General features: G+C 36.6%; 1 protein-coding gene across 3 annotated transcripts in view; it reads left to right on the forward strand.

The window, feature by feature from the left end:
- The window catches only part of LRP2 (LDL receptor related protein 2), a 258,128-nt gene that overhangs the window by 118,432 nt on the left and 120,085 nt on the right, over positions 1–19,611 (forward strand). For all 3 annotated transcript variants that reach the window (XM_027866126.1, XM_027866127.1, XM_027866125.1), the window contains 8 exons: positions 853–1,230; positions 2,455–2,703; positions 3,527–3,738; positions 4,882–5,066; positions 6,314–6,542; positions 8,147–8,324; positions 9,683–9,811; positions 16,173–16,339. In XM_027866126.1, the coding sequence (XP_027721927.1) occupies positions 853–1,230; positions 2,455–2,703; positions 3,527–3,738; positions 4,882–5,066; positions 6,314–6,542; positions 8,147–8,324; positions 9,683–9,811; positions 16,173–16,339 (1,727 nt within the window). The remainder of the gene's footprint in view (positions 1–852; positions 1,231–2,454; positions 2,704–3,526; positions 3,739–4,881; positions 5,067–6,313; positions 6,543–8,146; positions 8,325–9,682; positions 9,812–16,172; positions 16,340–19,611) is intronic.

Here is a 19,611-nt window from a genome sequence, read left to right on the forward strand (position 1 = left end):
TATTTGGAAAAATTTCCATGGTTTGTTTAAAAATCCCCAAGCACTATCTTGACATTTTTTTGGATGAGAATATGAATTTTTTTTCTGCTGTTTTGAGGTAACACAGTACTGTTAATGGCAGCTGAATTGCTATTTCATTATAGAATATTGTGGCAATTTCCAGATTCTCATCTGCAAAAAGCTTTTATGGATTGAAAACTGATAACATAATAAGTATTTCCTGTAAACGTTAACTCTACATTTAATGTATTTGAATTTTATTTAAAATGGTTCCTTAAGGGAAATGATTTCATCTCCATAGCGTAAAAAGAAAATATGAAATTAAACACATTTAGTGTAGAATAGCTATTAAAAGCATGATGATGATGATAACTACTTACATTTATATTAGCATTTTAAGTTACAAATCACTTTCACATATCAATTATACCTCAGCGAAAAAAGAGAGGGCAGAAATCTAAGAGATTTTTTAGCTCAGAATTCAATTTTAAATCTAATTTCCTTATCAAATCTGTGTTTCAAAGCATTTCCAATATGAGAAAAAAAGAGCAGATTCTCAACTCAATCACTTTTCTTCCTCAGAGTACTCTACTAAGACAAACGTTAGATCATATGAACTGGCACTTTGCACACTTAAAAAAATGTAAATGCACAAGCCAGTTGGCAAGTACTAGGTTATTTCGGTCTTGAATGAGTATGTCACCATACTTTATCCTTAGGTCACAAAACTGTGATTGACAAAACAAAACAAAACAAAAACCTGGGGCATGTAAAGTTACTCCATAATCAAAGACCATCAATGGAATTGTGAGCCACATTTGTGAATCTGCTTTTTAAATGCCTCTCTTTTAGCTACCAGACCTCCAGGAATGTGCCACCAGAATGAGTTTCAATGCCAATCAGATGGCACCTGTATCCCGAACAACTGGGAGTGTGATGGGCATCCGGATTGCATGGATGGTTCTGATGAACACAATGGCTGTCTTCCCATGACCTGTCCTCCATCTCTTTTCCGCTGCGACAATGGAAACTGCATCTACAGGGCTTGGATCTGTGATGGGGACAATGACTGCAGGGACATGAGTGATGAGAGGGACTGTCCCACTCAGCCCTTTCGGTGCCCTAGCTGGCAGTGGCAGTGCCCAGGCCATAGCATCTGTGTGAATCTGAGCTCAGTATGTGATGACATCCCAGACTGCCCTAATGGGGCAGATGAGTCCCCAGTTTGCAGTAAGTTTTTTGACCACAGATTACAGGCTATAAAGCCCTTTTGAGCTGCAGGATAACAAAACCCAATGCTGTCACTGTCACTGTCACTGGGGTGTCTGAAGGGTAGTAGCACTTTACAGAAAGTCATTTTTAATGCCTTTGTGAGTTTAGAAATGTTTGAGGGGGGTAATATATAGTTTAATTTAAGTAAATCATCACTGAATAATATTTCTCATTAAATTCTTCACACTTTGGTTATGTGTTTTTGTTTCTTTTCATGTTGGTGTCTAGAAAAAGAAGATTAATGGGGCTATTAGACTATTAAATTACATTTGGTTCTATCTATAATGTGCTCTTAGGTTTTCTAACTTTAATATTTTCTAATTTCAATCAGAATGCGCCATAAAAACAATGAAGCTCGGGGTTTGTGTTTACTGTGATTGCAAATGCTGTGATTGGCATGTAATCCTAACTACTGTCCTTTCTTTCTTTCCTCTTTAATCAATGCCCACTCTCAGATGAACCCCAGCCAGGTATGATTGTGACATATTTTAGATTTTTATGATTTCATACTGTGTTGTGTTTGTGCAGAAGATGACTGAAATCCTTTATATTAATTTGTTCCTCTCCCCCCCCTCCTCCCACAGTCTAGGTGCATAGAGTACTCTTTTAAAATTAATTTTATGGAAAGCATGCAAATTGAAGACATTTATTATCCAGTCACTGGATAGCTTCTCCCACAGCTATTTTGACCTGAGGGAGGAGAATGATGGTATAATAAATAATCCATCTGTGCCCTTCTGTTCCTCCCCTAGAACTTTCCCCCATCGCTTTATGTAACCCAAGATGCTTGTCAACATCTCCTTCTACCTGCCAGCCACTTTATTTCTAGATTAGGTCGGTTGAGGTGTCAGTTGGGTAAATACCTTAGATTTCTTTGCATGCTTGAATTATTGAGATGAGAAGCTATTGTATTTCTTCTACATAAATTACTCCTCCCCCATGTTTCTACCACTGCTCTAAGTAGAAATTGGCAAAGGAGGTTTAAAAGCTGAATGATGGTTGGTATCATAAACAAGGACAAGTGAGTGCAGGCACCATTAATCTTACAACTCAGTCAAGTGAATACAACTCTCAATGGCTGTTTGGAAGTTGCATTGTTTTGCACATGAGGAGTATTGCTCCACAGTAATTGAAGAATGAGATTTCTGACACTTTTCTTTTCATTTTCTTCCTTTCCTCTAGACCAGGAGAGCTGCTTAGACAATAATGCTGGTTGCACTCATGAGTGCATTCAAGGGCCTTTTGGGGCTCAGTGTTTGTGCCCATTTGGATATCAGCTCACCAATGACTCTAAAACCTGTGAAGACATCAATGAATGTGAAATTCCAGGTTTTTGCAGCCAGCATTGTTATAATGAAAGAGGGTCTTCCCGATGTTGGTGTGATGAAGGGTATATATTAGAAGGCAATGGGAAGACTTGCAAAGTTTCTGGTGAGGATTGTTTTTGAAAATGATCAGTCTTTGATAACTTATTAATTGAGTTTAATGCCAAATGTCATCATAGATCAGGATTGGCTTTATGTATAGTTAGTTTCCCAATTTGGGGAGCTCTGGGACATTCTCTTAGCCCTCAGAAATCTTGTCCTCATGGAGCTTATATTTTACTGATATGTACATTAGTATCGTGTTTTTGGTTTAATTAAGAATTTGCTGCTGGAATAATTTAAATGGCATTTATTACCCATTAAAAATGAAGTGCATGCATGATACTTATTCATCCTTATTCAGTTAACAGTTTGGAACATTTTTGAAGATAAATTTTGAAAGAAAGAATGAAACTTACATTGATAGCAGATAACTTTGGTGTGGGAAGAATTTTGAAAAGGTTTCTGCATCAATGTATAAGATCCATGTGTTTAACGTAGCTATTAATTTCACAGATAATACATACTATGTTCGAGGCATGGTCCCTGGCCTCAAGAAATTTACATTCTAGTAGGTGTGAGGTAAGACAGAACAGAATATAAATTCCATATCAAAGCACTAAATAAGAATTCAGAACAAAGAAAGGTTACTCTCAGGTGGCAAATTTAGTGTATCAAATACTGAAATGTATTTTTTAATGGTGAAAGATGCTTCAGGTCAGCAAGAATATTTTATTTTGAAAATAATTTGATAAAAGAATTTCAGAGAAGTTATTTCTGCATTTTAACTTCCTTCGGCTATTGAAAGTATCTTGTATCAAGTGTTTGAAAGAGAAAATTTTTTCCTTCTAAGAAAATCATTGACATTTTTGCATTTGATTCTTTCACAGCTTCGGGAAATCTGTTGTTGTTAGTGACTAGTCGGAACCAAATAGTTGCTGACAACATCACCGCTCAGGGACATAATATCTATTCACTTATCCGTGATGGTGAGCACATTGTAGCAATTGACTTTGATTCACTCAGTGGTCGTATCTTTTGGTCTGACATAAGACAGGATAAAATCTGGAGTGCTTTTCAAAATGGAACAGACCGAAAAGTAGTAAGTGCAATTTCAATCTGTATTTTTCCAACTTTTTATTTTTATTGGAACATTTAAATATTACTTGGCTTTACGCATCAGTAAGAAACAGGGTGACATTTTATCCTGTATAACTCTAAAACTGCCTTCTTCGAGTCCAGGATTTCTTAAACTTTTTCCAATCGTGATCCTTTCATTGCTTCTTAAACTGTGGGTCATGACCCCACAGTTTAAGGAGTGCTGCACTAAGTCATGTACCTGGGGACTAGATGTCCATTTCAACAAGATAATGACAATTTTAGAGGTAGAGCAAGTAAGAAGGTAGATAGATATTCTGCATTCTAGCTCACATAATGTGAGAGCTTAGGAAGACTTCCATAGCCCCCATCATTCTGGCCACATGGGCAAAAATAGAGACAGTAAAAGAACAAGAAGATTGTAATTCTAGACCTTTATGTTGTTATCTGGGGCAAAACTTGCTCCAAAATCTCAGCTATCTTACGTTCCAGTGTTACTTTCACTATTTTTTTTTTTCATTTTCTGGCTGGACTTGTGATTTCATTGGTACTGGGAATTCCTGATGAGGGAACTCCCCCTACCCATGAAGATCAGCAAATATTCTTAGAGACAAGTCAAGTGACTTGCCCGGAGTCATACAGTCAATTTGTGTCAGAAGTAAGACTTGAGCTCAGGTCTTGACTCTGAAGCTGCCTCTTGATCTTACATAATACTAACTCTCTTCTCTACTTCCACTATGCCAACTGTATGATGTAACAGAAAAAGGTGACCAATTTAAAGAAGTTGCAGTCTATGCCTAGCTGTAGGAACTTAAAAGCAACTAATTTAATTAAACCTGATGTTTTATATAGTAAAGTCCAACAGCATCATAACTCTAAATGTTTCATAGTAGGTGTTTAATATTTATTTATACTATGTTTAATATTTATTAACATTTATAGTTTAATGATTGATTTAAAAAGAACTACTTTTATAAGGTTTCCTCACTGAGATGCTGCCTTTTCTACATTAATGTAGACACAAATCTATACATATTTATATCTCAGAGAATTTGCTTATTTGATTTCTCTCTCTCTCTCTCTCTCTTTCTCTCTCTCTCTCTCTCCCTTTCCCTCTCTCTCTATTTCTTCTTCTCCTTCCCTACAGGTATTTGACAGTGGTGTCACCGTGACTGAAAGTATTGCGGTAGACTGGGTGGGTCGTAATCTTTACTGGACAGACTATGTTCTGGAAACAATTGAAGTCTCTAAAATCAATGGGAACCACAGGACTGTGCTGATTAGTGAAAATGTAACAAACCCAAGGGGACTAGTATTAGATCCCAGAATTGAGTAAGATTTTTTTGTTTTGTTTTGTTTCAAAATGGTGCTATCTCAGAATGATTACAATGGGGGGGTGGGGAAGAAACAATAACAGGCTTTAACTTACATCTGAGTTGCAGTGTTTAAGATGATCCTCAGTTTTTGTTTTTGTTTAACAGTTTAGTTTATAAATACATATAAATAAATTTCATAGAAGACTTTGGAGTCATGGGAGTTATAGGCATAAAGTTGTTTTGTTGCTGCTTTTAACCTAATCTGTCACTTTCACAAACTTATTCTTTTTGTCTGAAGATAATTTGGATTATTAACTTTTAATAATGCAGTATTTAAAATGATTAGCTGTATGATTTTATAATTCATTTTCTAATTGTTAGACAATATTGTAGTTTTCTATAAAAGGACCAATGTGCTGCAGTTTTAGTATATATGACTACTTTATGATACCTAATAAAAGAGTTAGCTCCTCCAGTTGATAACACTCCATTGTAAGTCATAAAAAAGAGGAAAAAAATCATTCTTTTGTGCCCCTTCTTAAAGAAGAAGGACAAATTATCTCATTTTTGCAAAATACCAGGAGAGCTTCTTTACATGAATTTAAAATCACCCAGTCCTCTATGTTGGTTGGAGAATTGTGCTGGATTTATCTGTAGCTGATTCCCTTGACAATAGAAAGTATTGTACCTCAATACTTCAGGAATAAATATGAATATTTATAAATTGACTTTCCTATCTTAAACATTATAAAATATGAACTGAAACAGATGGGTTTCACAAATCTCTTAATTTTTGGATTAACTGTAAATGTTAGCCAGTGGTGATACAGTAGAAAGAGCCTTGGATGGGATAGACTTGGATCCTAGCCTGGCTCAGCTACTACCTAGCCAGGTGGATTCTGGGACATCATTTCACTTCACTATGCCTCAGCTTCTTCACCTATAAAATGTAGGGTTTGTGCTAGGAAAACTACAAAGTAGTCTTCAGCCATAGAAAATGAAATACTTCAGTGGCTCTATAAATGATAAATTAATATTGAAAATCTCAGATGTCATCATGTACTCCACTGGCAGGAGAACAGTGTAAAAATACCCAGATGGCAGAAGATTACATTTTGATTAGGGTTTTGCATTGTAAAACAAACATAACAAACATTTAGCTTGTATTTGGAATTGAAAATGGCTATTTAAAAATATCAATATGGCAATCATTTTGAATATTTCACCCTTTTACTACCATCAGTAATTAGCTTTTTTTCACAGTGCACATCTGATGTTCTGGTCAGACTGGGGCAAAAATCCTCGAATTGAAAGGGCCAGTATGGATGGCACCAATCGCACAGTTATCATCAAGAATAAGATCTATTGGCCCAATGGCTTGGCTATTGACTACCCCAATAAATTGCTCTACTTCACGGATGCCTATCTTGATTACATTGACTTTTGTGATTATGACGGAAACCACCGGAGGCAGGTGGTAGCCAGTGATTTGGTAAGACGGCAATGAAAAGAAATATTCAAAAGCTTATGGGTCAAAATAGCACAAAGTGAACTGAGAAGCAAATCTTGTTCAGTGTTCTAGACTCTGTCATGCTGAACGCTGAGGGATTCAAGAGATATTTTAAGTATGGATAAGCTTTTGGGGCAGCTAATAGAAAAAGAGGGCCTTTTCCTGAATCTAGTTGGTTATTAGCTTTTAATAAAGTAGTATTTAAAATGATTAGTTGTATAATTTTATAATTCATTTCCTAATTAGTAGATATTATTATAATTTCTACAAAAGGTCTAATGTACTGCAGTTTTGATATATATAAATACTTTATGATACCTATAATACAGAGCCAACTCCTCTAGTTCCATAATGCTCCACTGTAAGTTATGAAAGAGAGAAAAAAAAATCTTGTGACCAGCTAATGCCCTAACAGCATTCAAGAATCATTTATTTATTGAGATTCTATTATGTGCCATAAACTATGCTAAAATTTGGGAATACAAAGATAAAAATAAACAGTCTTTTTCCTCAAGGACTGTACATTCTCCTGGGGGAAATACCATGTACACAGATATAGAACATATACTTAAAGAAATATAAAGTAATTTTCTGAGGAGAGGGGAAGGGGAAGAAGAACATTGCTGTGAAAGAATACTTTTTCAATGAGTTTATATGTTATTGGGAGAAACAAGTACATACAAGAGTAAGTAAAAATATGTATCAAATAAATCCTAAATACTTTTTTGAAGGGGGTGGTGGGAAAGACCACTTGAAGGAGATGGAATTTGAGCTGAATCTTGAGACTTCTTGATTCTGACAGGTGGAAGTGAGGAGAGAGGATTTTGGGGAGAGAAGGAGTAGGATTGATAACATCAATCACTCCTGTCACTTACTTGAACTGCAGGTTTCCTTCCACATTTTTCATTATTTTCTCAACATTTTATGTTTACTAATAATGAATAATGAAATAAAGAAGTGTATAAATTTATCTCTGTGCATTTAAAATTTTTATTCTGTTGCAGTTAACTCCACTAGTTAAAAATGTGTTTTCTGTTTAACAAGGAACTCTCAGTGACTTGTAATTAATTAAGATCTAAAACTCTTTGGTTCAACTACCAAGAATATACTGCAGATCTGACAGCCACAGGCTTGATGGAACTTTGGAAGACCCTTTCTAGCTGTCCCAGGCCAATTAATGTGAACCTATGAGAAGTAACATAGTACAGGTGAAAAAGCATTGGGTTAGGGACTACCCACGTAATCTCAGGCAAATCACCTAAAACTCTCCATGCCTCAGGGGCCATCTGTAATATGGGAATAAAGAATACTGACTAATTTGCTTAACAGTGTTGTGGTGAGACTGAAATGAGATGTGTGAAAGTGACTTGAAAGATGTAGGTGCTACAAAGCAAGGTATGATTATTTTAGGATAGTCATGGAAAGTACAATAGTACTTTCTGTTTCTATTAAGTGAAAAAAGTCCAAAAGTGACTAATTTATTAGAGAGGCATTGTTTTCTACACTGGCTGGCTTGGTCTTAATTTTTGTATGAGGCCTCAATATCACAATTAAGGACTCATAGCTGGAAAATTCCTGTCTTGTAGATATTACGTCATCCTCATGCCTTGACTCTCTTTGAAGATTTTGTTTATTGGACAGACCGCCATACTCATCGAGTCATCCGTGCCAACAAGTGGCGTGGAGGAAATCAAACAGTCATGATTTATAATATTCACCAGCCTCTGGGAATTGCTGCTGTGCACCCAGTTAAACAACCTAAGAGTAAGTGAAGCTAAGTTGTGTAGACTGGGCTGTGAGTAGAAGGGAAGCCTTTCCTCTGGGAACGCTTATGAGATTGCTATCAAGTCATCTGTTTGCTAGTAAATATTTGAACTATAGGCTTTCTTGTCTTCTTTGCATCTTCCCAGTTTGCAACACTTCTATTTAACACTAAGAAGTCAAATCTCTTGTTTGGACAGAAATAAGTCTTAATTTGTGAGTAGCCTGAGAGAAACTGGTTTATAGTAGTAGTTTCTTATGGCCCCTTGATCTTGTTGGGTGCTCTGACTTGCCAAGTTATATATGTTAGACAGCAAGGCTACTGTGATCACTGTAGAGGCAGTGTGGTACGGTGGAAATTGTACGATTTGGGGTCAGAGTATTGGGGTCCAAATCCCAGTCTTGTTACTTAGTGCCTGAGTGACCTGGGACAAATCACAACTTAAAGTGAAGGGTTTTGATGGCTTCAGTATCCCCTTAGTGTGTGCTCCTATGATTGTGTGATATCACAGATCACTCTGTTTGGTGGTGGGAAGTACTCTTGGAATGCTGTCCCATGGTTTTCTTTTCTGATGGACCAGGGAGATAATTCAATTGCTCTACAGATACACATATACAGAATGTTTACAGTGTGTACAACACTGTTCAATTTTCAGAGTATACACACTGTTGCTGTTCTCAAAGAACCGATAGTCTAAGAGGGAAAAGGGACAGCTGACTCACAGTTATAGCATTTTGAGCTGGAATAGACTGTTTTAATCATCTTATCCAATTCCCTCATTTGGCAGATAAGGAATTGTTGATGAATGTGGTGAATATGTGATTCTAATAGTCTAACTTTATTAAAGTTTTCAAAGCTGGGATAAAAGATATCAGGATGGGAGTAAATATCCTAGACATTTAGAAAACAGAAAACAACTTTTGGTACAGATTCACTTAGTGGTTCATCTCTTAAATCTAAGGGTAGACAAATAAATAAATGGGGATTAGCAGCCACATTTTGTTGGCTTACCAAGGTGTCCCATCGATTATTTGTTCCATTTCTGACTCAGCATTTGCTTCGTCTGTGAACTCAGGCAGGTCATTTGTCCTTGTTACCTCTTGTATGAGGTATCTGTCACTGGGGAAGAGGAAGACAGACCAGGAAGTTAGGGGCAGGCATAAAAGCTCAGTTAACTTGTGAAATGGATACTAAAACCACTTTGCTTACAAATGTGAATACATATAGGAGAACCATGCCATTCTAGTACACTAGAATGTACAATGAGAGAAAAATGTTGTACTTAATGCATTGTATTTGAAAATGGGAAACAGATTTGATAATAATTTTTGGTTATGTGATTTGTGTTTTTTTATTACAGGTACAAATTCATGTACATCTGCCCCTTGTAGCCACCTGTGCTTGCTTTCTTCATTAGGACCAAGGTTTTATTCTTGTGCTTGTCCTTCAGGGTGGACTCTTTCTTCTGATTCTATTAATTGCTTGAGAGGTATGGTGCTCATTCTATCTTATGAATGTAAATGCAAATGACTTTAGACTTTAGACCTTGTTGAGCACTTCACACAATCTCCTCATTTTGCATGTGAGGAGAATGAGACCCAAGGTGAAGTGACTTACTTAAGGGCATATAGCTTGTGAGTGGCACAGAACACAGATCTGACCTCAGTGCCTTTGTACACAGTAGATGATTAATAAATGTTTGTTGAATTTTTGAATTGTACTGAAGAGCCTAGTCTTCTTTCTGCTACATTTTACTGCTTCACTTAATCATTATTTTGCAGACAGACAAATCAATAAACATTTGTTAAGTTCCTATTGAGGTACTCATTTATTAAGCATAGGTGCCAGGCATTATGCTGGGGCTAGGAAAAAAATGAGATAGTTCTTGCCCTCAAGGAGCATATTGCTATCAGGTACAGGGGAGGCCTCATAGTTGAGGGAGGTAATCAGGAAATGTTTCATATAGGAAGCAGCACTTAAGCTAAATTTTCAAGGAAGTTGGCATGAAGGAATCATAATATAATCTGTGAGGAATAATGGTATAAACTGTGAAGACATACTAGATCCCTATATAGATTGATTATAAACAAAGAAAGCAAAGATTCTCTCACTTTATTTTTGTATCTTATGGATCTATAATAGGAAGGTAGCATGGCACATAGTGTATAGGGTAGCAGAGCTGGCCAAGGAGTCAGGAAGACCTGAGTTTAAATCCTGCCCCTGATACAGGCTTTGTGACCCTGGAAAAGTTATTTAACATCTCAGTGCTTCAGCCAAGTCTTTGAGACTAGAAATTGTGGAGCAGGTGCTCATCTACATTGGTAGAGGGAATTTCCACACCAGGAGTTGCTTTCACAAATGAAATTCCAGGTCTGGAAAACAAAAAGAAAACCCTTTGTGCCTAGCACAGTACCTTATACATTTGTCGTTATTCAGTGATTTCAATTGTGTCCTACTCTTTGTGACCCAGTTTGGGGTTTTCTTGGCAAAGATACTGGAATGGTTTGCCATTTCCTTCTCCAGCCTTATATATAGTAAATGCTTAATAAATCTTGTTGAATGGGCTTGCACTGAATTGAGATAAGTTACTTGTATGGTACCTATCACTTCTGGACTATTGGTATGCATGCAAATGAATTATTTCTTGGCTCACCTTTTCTCTCATATTGGTAGGTGAAGGTAGGTCTGTGACAAAACAGAAGAATAGAAGCTTCTAGAGTCTGTAATTAAGAAGTAAAATGCAGAACTTTCACTATATGAAGCATTGTGCACTATTAGTTTAGCAGTTTGCTTTTCCTATTGCCTCATTGATATTTCCCTTAACCGGATGGTTAATGCTCATTAGACATAGCATCCTCTGTACAAAGAGCTTGTGTTATAGTGAATTAGAAAGTAAAAAAAAAAAACATCATTGTTCCACTTGAGAAATTTACTTTGGGAAAAAGCAAGATAATGTCAAAATATGTGCCTTGTGACTAAAAGACTGCCTTTTCTCATTCTCTACTGTTTTAAAACTTAAAAGTGTGCACAAAAGCCAAATCTCAGGGAACACACTAAATGAAGTGAAATAAACGTATTTGGCCAGTGATGAAAGATGACACAAGACAAAGCTTAAAGACTGATCTTCAAATGGCACATTATTTCCACAGCAATTGATTAAGTGTTTCTTTTTAAAATGAATATTGGATTCTCTAATCTGGAATTAAAATCAGTTTCCAAATGGAAAATATATCCCCAAACCAGGAAATTTAGGGTACCTTCATATAATACAGACAGGGCAGATTTATTGAAAGTCAGATGCTTATCAAGAAATAGTACTGTGCCATGATGGTTATTCCTTCCATGGTGAAAGGTTTTAATTATTGCTAATGGTTACAAAAGGATCGACATTTGCCATTTTTCTTCAGAGATTTACTCTGAACCTAATCCTTGTTGACATTTCTTAATTTAGTCTGCTGGTAAAAAAGATTAGACAGCTATACACATTTGGGATACAACAGATTCTTTTAGCATAGTAATATTGTCGAATTATGTGTTGTAAACTGGCATATCCAGCATGACTAACTTGAAGGTGATTGATGGATGCTAATTCTCCTTTCTTTTGTATTTTTTGTTGATTCTCATATGACCTGATGGTTTTTTCTATGACCTAGACCAGACTTTTTGAGATGGAAACTTTTCAGTCTTTACAAATCGGTTTCTGGGGACAGCTAGGTGGTGCAGTAGAGCACCTGCCCTAGATTCAGGAGGACCTGAGTTCAAATCTGGCCTTAAACACATAGCATGTATTAGCTGTGTGACCCTGGGCAAGTCACTTAACCCCATTGCCTAACCAAAAAAAAACAAAAAAAAACCCCAAAAAACCAAATCAGTTTCTGAGTGACCTCAATATATGCTAATTAAAAGTAAGGCTATCCCTTTAATAGAAAGAGACTTAAGAGAGATAATTTAAATTGATCATTTCAAACAACTTCTCCATTCCATCCTGGGGGGAAAAAGCAATGCCTTTTGCCCAATAGTATTGGGGAATAATAGGGTCATAGATTTAGAGCTGGAAGAGATCTGAGAGGACATGTAGACCAAGCTATGTTCCAGTTGAGGAAGAGAAGCCTATAAAGGTTAAATGACTTGCCCAAGGTCATATTGATAATAAGTAAATAAGAGACAGCAGAGCCAGGATTTGAATCTGGGTCTGCTGACTTGAATTACAGCATTCTTTCCATCATACGATAATGCATCCAACATGAAGGATCTCTACTTGGGACACTAAATGTCATTCTTGGGTTCAAATTTAATTTTTATCACTTTTGCTTCTAGTACCTGAATCTATTACCACTCACATTAATATATATAAAAATAAATTACATGTTTTCAGTCTTGAAATTCTGTGGAACAATTAGCTAGAATGCACTTTGATGATCCTGGGTCATTCCATTGGCACAAATTCAATTCTTTCCCATCCCCAATTTCTTATTCCCCCTAGTTTGGTTTTTTTTCTTTGTCTACATGCAATTTATGCATGTGGTTGGTTTCAATAAATCTAATGCCCGACTTCCTTCTATTCTAAGTGGCACTTTTTATGCTACTCCCGTTGTCTTCACTATCCCACCTACTGCTTGAATCACTGTTGTCTTCCAGTGTTCCTCTCTTCAGCTTCTTGGCTTTCAGATCTTTTGATAATTATAACAACGAATGAAGCCACATTTAGTGCTTTATAAATATTCAGCCTGTAGGACATATGTGGGTCATTAATGGTTCAGACAGAAGCCGGACAATAGTACAAGAAGGAAGCAAAACATGAGTAATAAGACAGGAAATGAATGTATCCTAAGAAGGAGAATTGCAGTGGTTAAGGAAGAATGAAAAGGTTTTCCCGCCACTAGGCTTAGTCTTATCCTGCTATGAGTAGGAACTGTGTCAGGTTCAGTCAGGGAGAGTTGCTTACTTAAGGCATTTGAGGATTGGGTCTGAAAAGATTTTTTAAAAAGTCTTGTGTAATTTGGAAATACTTTTTGTTTTTAGTAGAGACAGACATGTGTAATATGCAAGATAATAAATATTTGTTGATTTGATCTGAAGGCTTTTACCGGGTCTAAATTCAACAGGCAGTATGGTATAATTGATAAAGAGTTGACCTTGGTAGTAGGAAGACTTGGGTTGAGGTATCTCTTCTGATACACATTGACTGTGTTACCTTGGATAACACAGTCTGTCAGTGCTCTGGGCCAAAGGTGTCAAATATGAACCCTCAGTCTACATGGACTCATAATACTCTCTACGAACCAGATTAAATGGGAGTATTTAACAAAATAAATAAAAATACAATAGAACATAGGTAACATTACATTTTAAAACTAATTAAATACACCATCCACAGGGATTTTTATGTTCAAATTAATGGTCCATTCCTATCTGAGTTTGACACTGTGTTCTTGGCAAATCTCTAAAACCATAAATTTCAGAGAAAGTGCAGATGACATTGGTAGAGGAAGTTTCCTTACCTGGGAGTTCCCAGTACCAATGAAATAATAGGTCTACTCTCTATCCATATCCTAAATTCAACACATAATAATAAAATCATATCTTTGAGATTTTTAGACTGTGGCTTACTTTTTTTTAATTATACTTAAATTATACTGAAAAGTAACTGAACAACAGTATGTAGTTAATAATCATATTTTCCAATATTAAATCCATAAAACACATTCTGATGTTATTTTCTTCTTTTGAAGGAAACATATGCTAAAGTTGCATCTACGCCCCTTTAATTTGGAACTTATGAGAATTAGGACAGAAGCTAGCCTGAAGTTTTTATTATTTTTGAAAATAATTTATTATCTATGAGCTAATAGCACAAATAAGGTTTTAGGAGGGATACTTAAGTTTCAATGGAGAATATGCATTTTAAACATCTTTAAAATATTAAAATTATAAATTTATACATAGATAGTTACTTTGCTAAATGTAAATCATTCCTATTTATTAATAAAATTCTCCTGAAGACATCTACTAGGCAACGCTTGATTAGCTTTCATAGCTATAATTTTATACATTTTGAATCTAATGCAGCATAACTTCTTTAACATCTTATATAATTCAGACTTAGAAATTCAGACTGGACTCAGATTTTTTATGTAACCTCTCTGGACTTCATTTTCCTTATCTATAGAGTGAAGGAGTTGGACAACAAGCCCCTTTTACCTTTAGGTTTAGGATCCTATAGAAATGAGATATGATTTTAGTGTCCCTGTACGGTGGAAAGGAGCAACTAGGTGGCCCAGTGGGTAGAGTTCTGGGCCTGGAGTCAGGGAGACATGAGTTCAAATCTAGCCTCAGTCACTTACTAGCTGTGTGACCTGGGGTAACTCACTTCACCCTGTTTGCCTCAGTTTCCTTAGCTGTAAAATGAGCTAGAGAAGGAAATGGCAAACCACACCAGTATCTTATCAAGAAAACCCCAAATGACCAAAAGAAGGAAAAAATAGAAGACAATGTGAAATATCTCATTGGAACAACAGCTGCGCTGGAAAATAGAGCCAGGAGAGATTATTTTAAAATTATTGGACTTCCTGAAAGCCATGATCAAAAAAAGAGCCTTGACATTATCTTTCAAGAAATCATCAAGGAAAACTGTCCTGATATTCTAGAATGAGAGGGTAAAATAGAAATTGAAAGAATCCACTGATTACCTCCTGAAAGAGATCCAAAAATGAAAATATTATAGTAATATTATAGCCAAATTCAGAGCTCCCAGGTCAGGGAGAAAATATGTGTTTCTTCTCTGTATTGACCCAGTGATTTTGCTCTGATTACTCAGAGAGTCAAGGACTGTGCTGTTTGATGTTCTTTCTACCCATGAAGACATAGACTTAAAGGTGCCATTCCTAGATCTTCCTGTCATCGTGAGTTATAGCAAATGGCCTAATTGGACCATATAGGCAAGGACAGACAGGGTCATATTTTTCTGACCTATTTTAACCCTGTATCAAGCAGTTAATGCTCATAGCTTCTGGTTCAATAAAACTCTTGGCTGACCAAAAAAAAAAAGAAGAAAGAAAAAAAAAAGAAAACCCCAAATGGGGTCATGTAGGGTCAGACATGACTGAAAAATGACTGAACAATGGTGGAAAGAGCATTAGCTCTAGAATTTGGGGACCTAGATTCAAAGCCAGTCTCTAACATGTACTCCCTGTATGACCTTGGCCAAGTCCTTTCTCTCTCTGGGTCTGAGTTTCATCATCTCTAAGATGAAGGGGTTGGATTAGATGGCTGCTGAGGGCCATATGGATCGATGATTCTGTGATTCTAGTAGCTATTTAAGGAAACTGAAGAACTTTCTAATATGAAATTCATCAAGCATGAAATGGGTTTATCAAGGAAAGCTTCCAAACCTTTCTTTTACAGACTTTGGAGTTGGAAGAGCCTTTTAGGGATCCTACTCTATCATCTTGCAGATGAGGAGATTGAGTCCTAGAGAGGTGAAGGGACTTACCCACAGATCATTAGTGGCCAAACCAGGATTAAAACTCAGTATGTCTGATGTCAGATCCTGTCTTTATTCTGCTGTACCCTGCTTCCTCTCCATGTAGAGCAGTGAAAAGACCACTGCATCTTTAAGAACAGATGGGAAATTTAGGACCCCTAAATTGAGGGTACTGGACCCTATGAAGATTCTTTGTTAACCCTTGTATGATGCTGTGATTGTTTGGGTAAATATTTTTTGTGCTTTACATTTATTACTACAGAGAAAATTTATCCCACAAAGACATAACATCTTGCTGCATTCCATTTCTCTAAGTAGCAGAAAACATCAGAATAGAATTCTGATTGATGTTATATTATTTTCACAGATGAACAACCCTTCCTCATAACTGTAAGAATGAATATAATTTATGGAATCTCCCTTAATCCTGAGGAGAAAACCAATGATGCCATGGTTCCTATCGCGGGGCTACATAATGGCTATGATGTTGACTTCGATGATTCAGAGCAGTTCATCTATTGGGTTGAAAATCCAGTGAGTATTATATTTTAGGGAACATCAAGATCACTTTGGAAAAACCTGAACAATCTCTTTATGAGAAGAATATATTTTGTACTGTGGAAACTGGTGAAATGGTGCAGAAGTGTATGAAATTAACAAGTCTCTTGATTAGTTGAACACATGTAATTATATTACTGCAAAGCAGCATAGTGTATGTAGTGGATTAAGTTCCAGCCTTGTAGTCAAGAAGACTTGGGCTTAAGACCACCCTATGACACATAGTATCTGTGTGACCATGAGCAGGGTACTTAATGTCTTAGTGCTCTAGGCAAGGCAACTCTTTTAGATTATAAACTTTGTAGATTTGTATTGGTGGAGGGAATTTTGTCTTGAGAATTCCATTCATGAATGAAATGATAGTTCTTTTTCTCCCCCCAAGATTTTGGAGAATTTTTTTTACTTTTTACATCTCCCCCCCCCCTTTTTACCCAATTATATCTAAAAACAATTTTTAACATTCTTTTTAAAAAATTTTGAGTTCCAAATTTTTTCCCTTCCTTCCCTCCCCTCCCCCCAGCCATTGAGAAGGCAAGCAATTTGATATAGGTTATATATGTGTAGTCATGCAAAACATATTTCCACATCAGTCATGCTGTGAAAGAAAACACAGACCAAAAAAAAAATACCGAGAAAAGTAAAAAAAAGTATGCTTTGGGGGCAGCTAGGTGGCATATTGGATAGAGCACCGGCCCTGAAGTAAGGAGGACCTGAGTTCAAATCCGGCCTCAGACCAAACACTTGACACTTACTAGCTGTGTGACCCTGGGCAAGTCACTTAACCCCAATTGCCTAAAAAAAAAATTCCTCCTAGAAAAAGTATACTTTGATCTACATTCAGACACCATCAATTATTTCTCTGGAGATAAATAACATTTTTTCTTTTTTTAAATTTATTTTTAGATTCACAGAACAAAACAGTTTTGTTAGCACTTTTTTGTTAGCATTTTTCATCATATGTCCTTCAGAATCACCTTGGATCATTGTATTGCTAAGAATAACCTAGTCATTCACAACTGATCATCATACAATATTGTTGTAACTATGTACACTGTTTTCCTAGTTCTGCTCAGTTCACCTTGCATCAGTTGATGTAATTCTTTTCAGGTTTTTCTGAGAGCATCCTGCTTATCATTGCATGTAATAGCACAATAGTATTCCATCAGAATCATATACCACAACTTGGTCAGCCATTCCCCAATTGATGAGCATTTCCACAATTTCCAATTCTTCGACACTGCTAAAGGACCTGCTATAAATATTTTTTATATGTATAAGTCTTTTTTACTTTTTGTTTTTTATCTCTGTGGGACACAGACCTAGTAGTGGTATTACTGGGTCAAAGAATATGCATGATTTTATAGCCCAAATTGCTCCCCAGAATGGTTGAATCAATTCACAACTCCACCAATAGTGTATTAATGTCTTAATTCTCCTACATCCCCTCCAACATTTGTCATTTTCCTTTTCAAAATCACAGTTTTTAAGTAAAAAAAAATCTCACATATCTATGGTATTTAGTGTACAAAGAGGTTCCTCCCAACAACTTTGTGAGTCAGGTAACACAAATATTATCTTTATTTGACAAATAAGCAAGCTGAAACTCTGACACTTATCCATGGTGACATACCTAATAAGTATTACAACTAAGACTTCAGCACAAGTCTTCTGATGCTAAAGCCAATAGTTTTCCCACCACATAACACTGCTTCCCTAATAAAATCTCCAAATGCATGCCAATGCCTGGTACTCATCAACCTGTGTCTTATTGAAACACTCACATGCAAGCATGAAATTGCCCCAGAACAAGAGTCAGCAACCTTTTGCCCTGAGTGCCACCAATTAGGGCTAAACAATGGCCATGGGACCATTGAATGTCACTGACAGACCTAAAACATAGGGAGAAGAAAAGGGAAAAAAGAGAAAGGAAGAAGAAAAGAATTAGGAAGGGAATAGAAAGAGAGAGAGAAAACTAGGAAAATAAAAGAGGTGAGAGAAAGAAGAAAAAAAAAGAAAAGCAAATGGACATATGTTGGGAAGTGTTTGAATAGCACCACGAATTTCCTTGAAGGTTACTTAGCAGCCTCTATCCTGCAGTTCTTTATCTATTTTCTACAAGATGCTTCTCAGCAATTATTAAATTATTATTAAATAATCTTTAAATATAAATTTAAATAAATAATATAAATAAATAAGAATCCTTTAGACAAGGTGACAGGAAGACCCTGGAGAGTTTGGGAATGTAGCAAACCTACTAGGAATCTGTCACAACTTCTGTACACACTCAGCAGTAGGCCAGTTCCTTCTCTAGACGTGGGTTTGTTACTGAGAGTGTTACTCCTGCCTACATCACTTCCTCAGTTTCTCTCTATCCTCGCTTTATTTGCTGTTCATACATTTGCTTCCAGAATAACAGAGAACAGCACAAGATCACCTGATGTCATATGCCCCCCATGGAATTTGAGTAATAGAAGGTGATACAAGTGACATAGATGAGAAACAGTGTGGGGCTGCTTGGCTCCAGAATAACATACCACTTTCTTGAGACCAGGTTTCCAGGCCTCACATTTAACATCTTTGGTGGATTCTTTTTGATCATTATTCCTGTCATAAAAGAAGAAGTATCTTTATAGTTAACCTTAGTTTATAATCTAGCAAGTGAACCCTGTTTGCTCACTCCCTTCAAACTGGAGTACGTACATTTCAGCCCATACACTTAAAAATCAGTTTTGTTATGTCATCAGTATTAAGGAAGGAAGAAACACACATTTATTAAGTGCTTACTATGTGCCAGTCACTGTACTAAGCCCTGGAGATAAAAATACAATCAGAGACAAAGTTTGTCCCTGCCCTAGAAGCTTGCATTCTAATGGGGAAAGATCACACATAGTAGGTAGCCAAAAAAAAGCGAGAAAGACTGGAAATGGAGATGCCCAGCCTGACAGCATGGGTTTGAAGCCCAGAAACCAGACCCCAGGGCTGGGAGGGGAATTAGGGCCAGCTTAGGCCCTCCATAAAATGGAGGTTCCAAGAGCAACTGACCAATGGGAGGAGGGGGTGGGCCTTCCAGAGAGCTATTCCAGGTTGAGAAGGATGAAGGGGAGGTTTGATGTTCCAGGGCAAGGAGGCCTTATGTGATGAGGGAAGTTCTAGGATGAGGCATTGGCAGAAGCATGGTTTTGACATTCAGCAGCCAGGAACATTCACCAATGACAAAACATCTACTGGTTGCTACTTTTGCATCAAAT

Source organism: Vombatus ursinus, unplaced genomic scaffold (assembly GCF_900497805.2).
Source record: "Vombatus ursinus unplaced genomic scaffold, bare-nosed wombat genome assembly UNPS02014779.1, whole genome shotgun sequence".
Classification (NCBI taxonomy): domain Eukaryota; kingdom Metazoa; phylum Chordata; class Mammalia; order Diprotodontia; family Vombatidae; genus Vombatus; species Vombatus ursinus.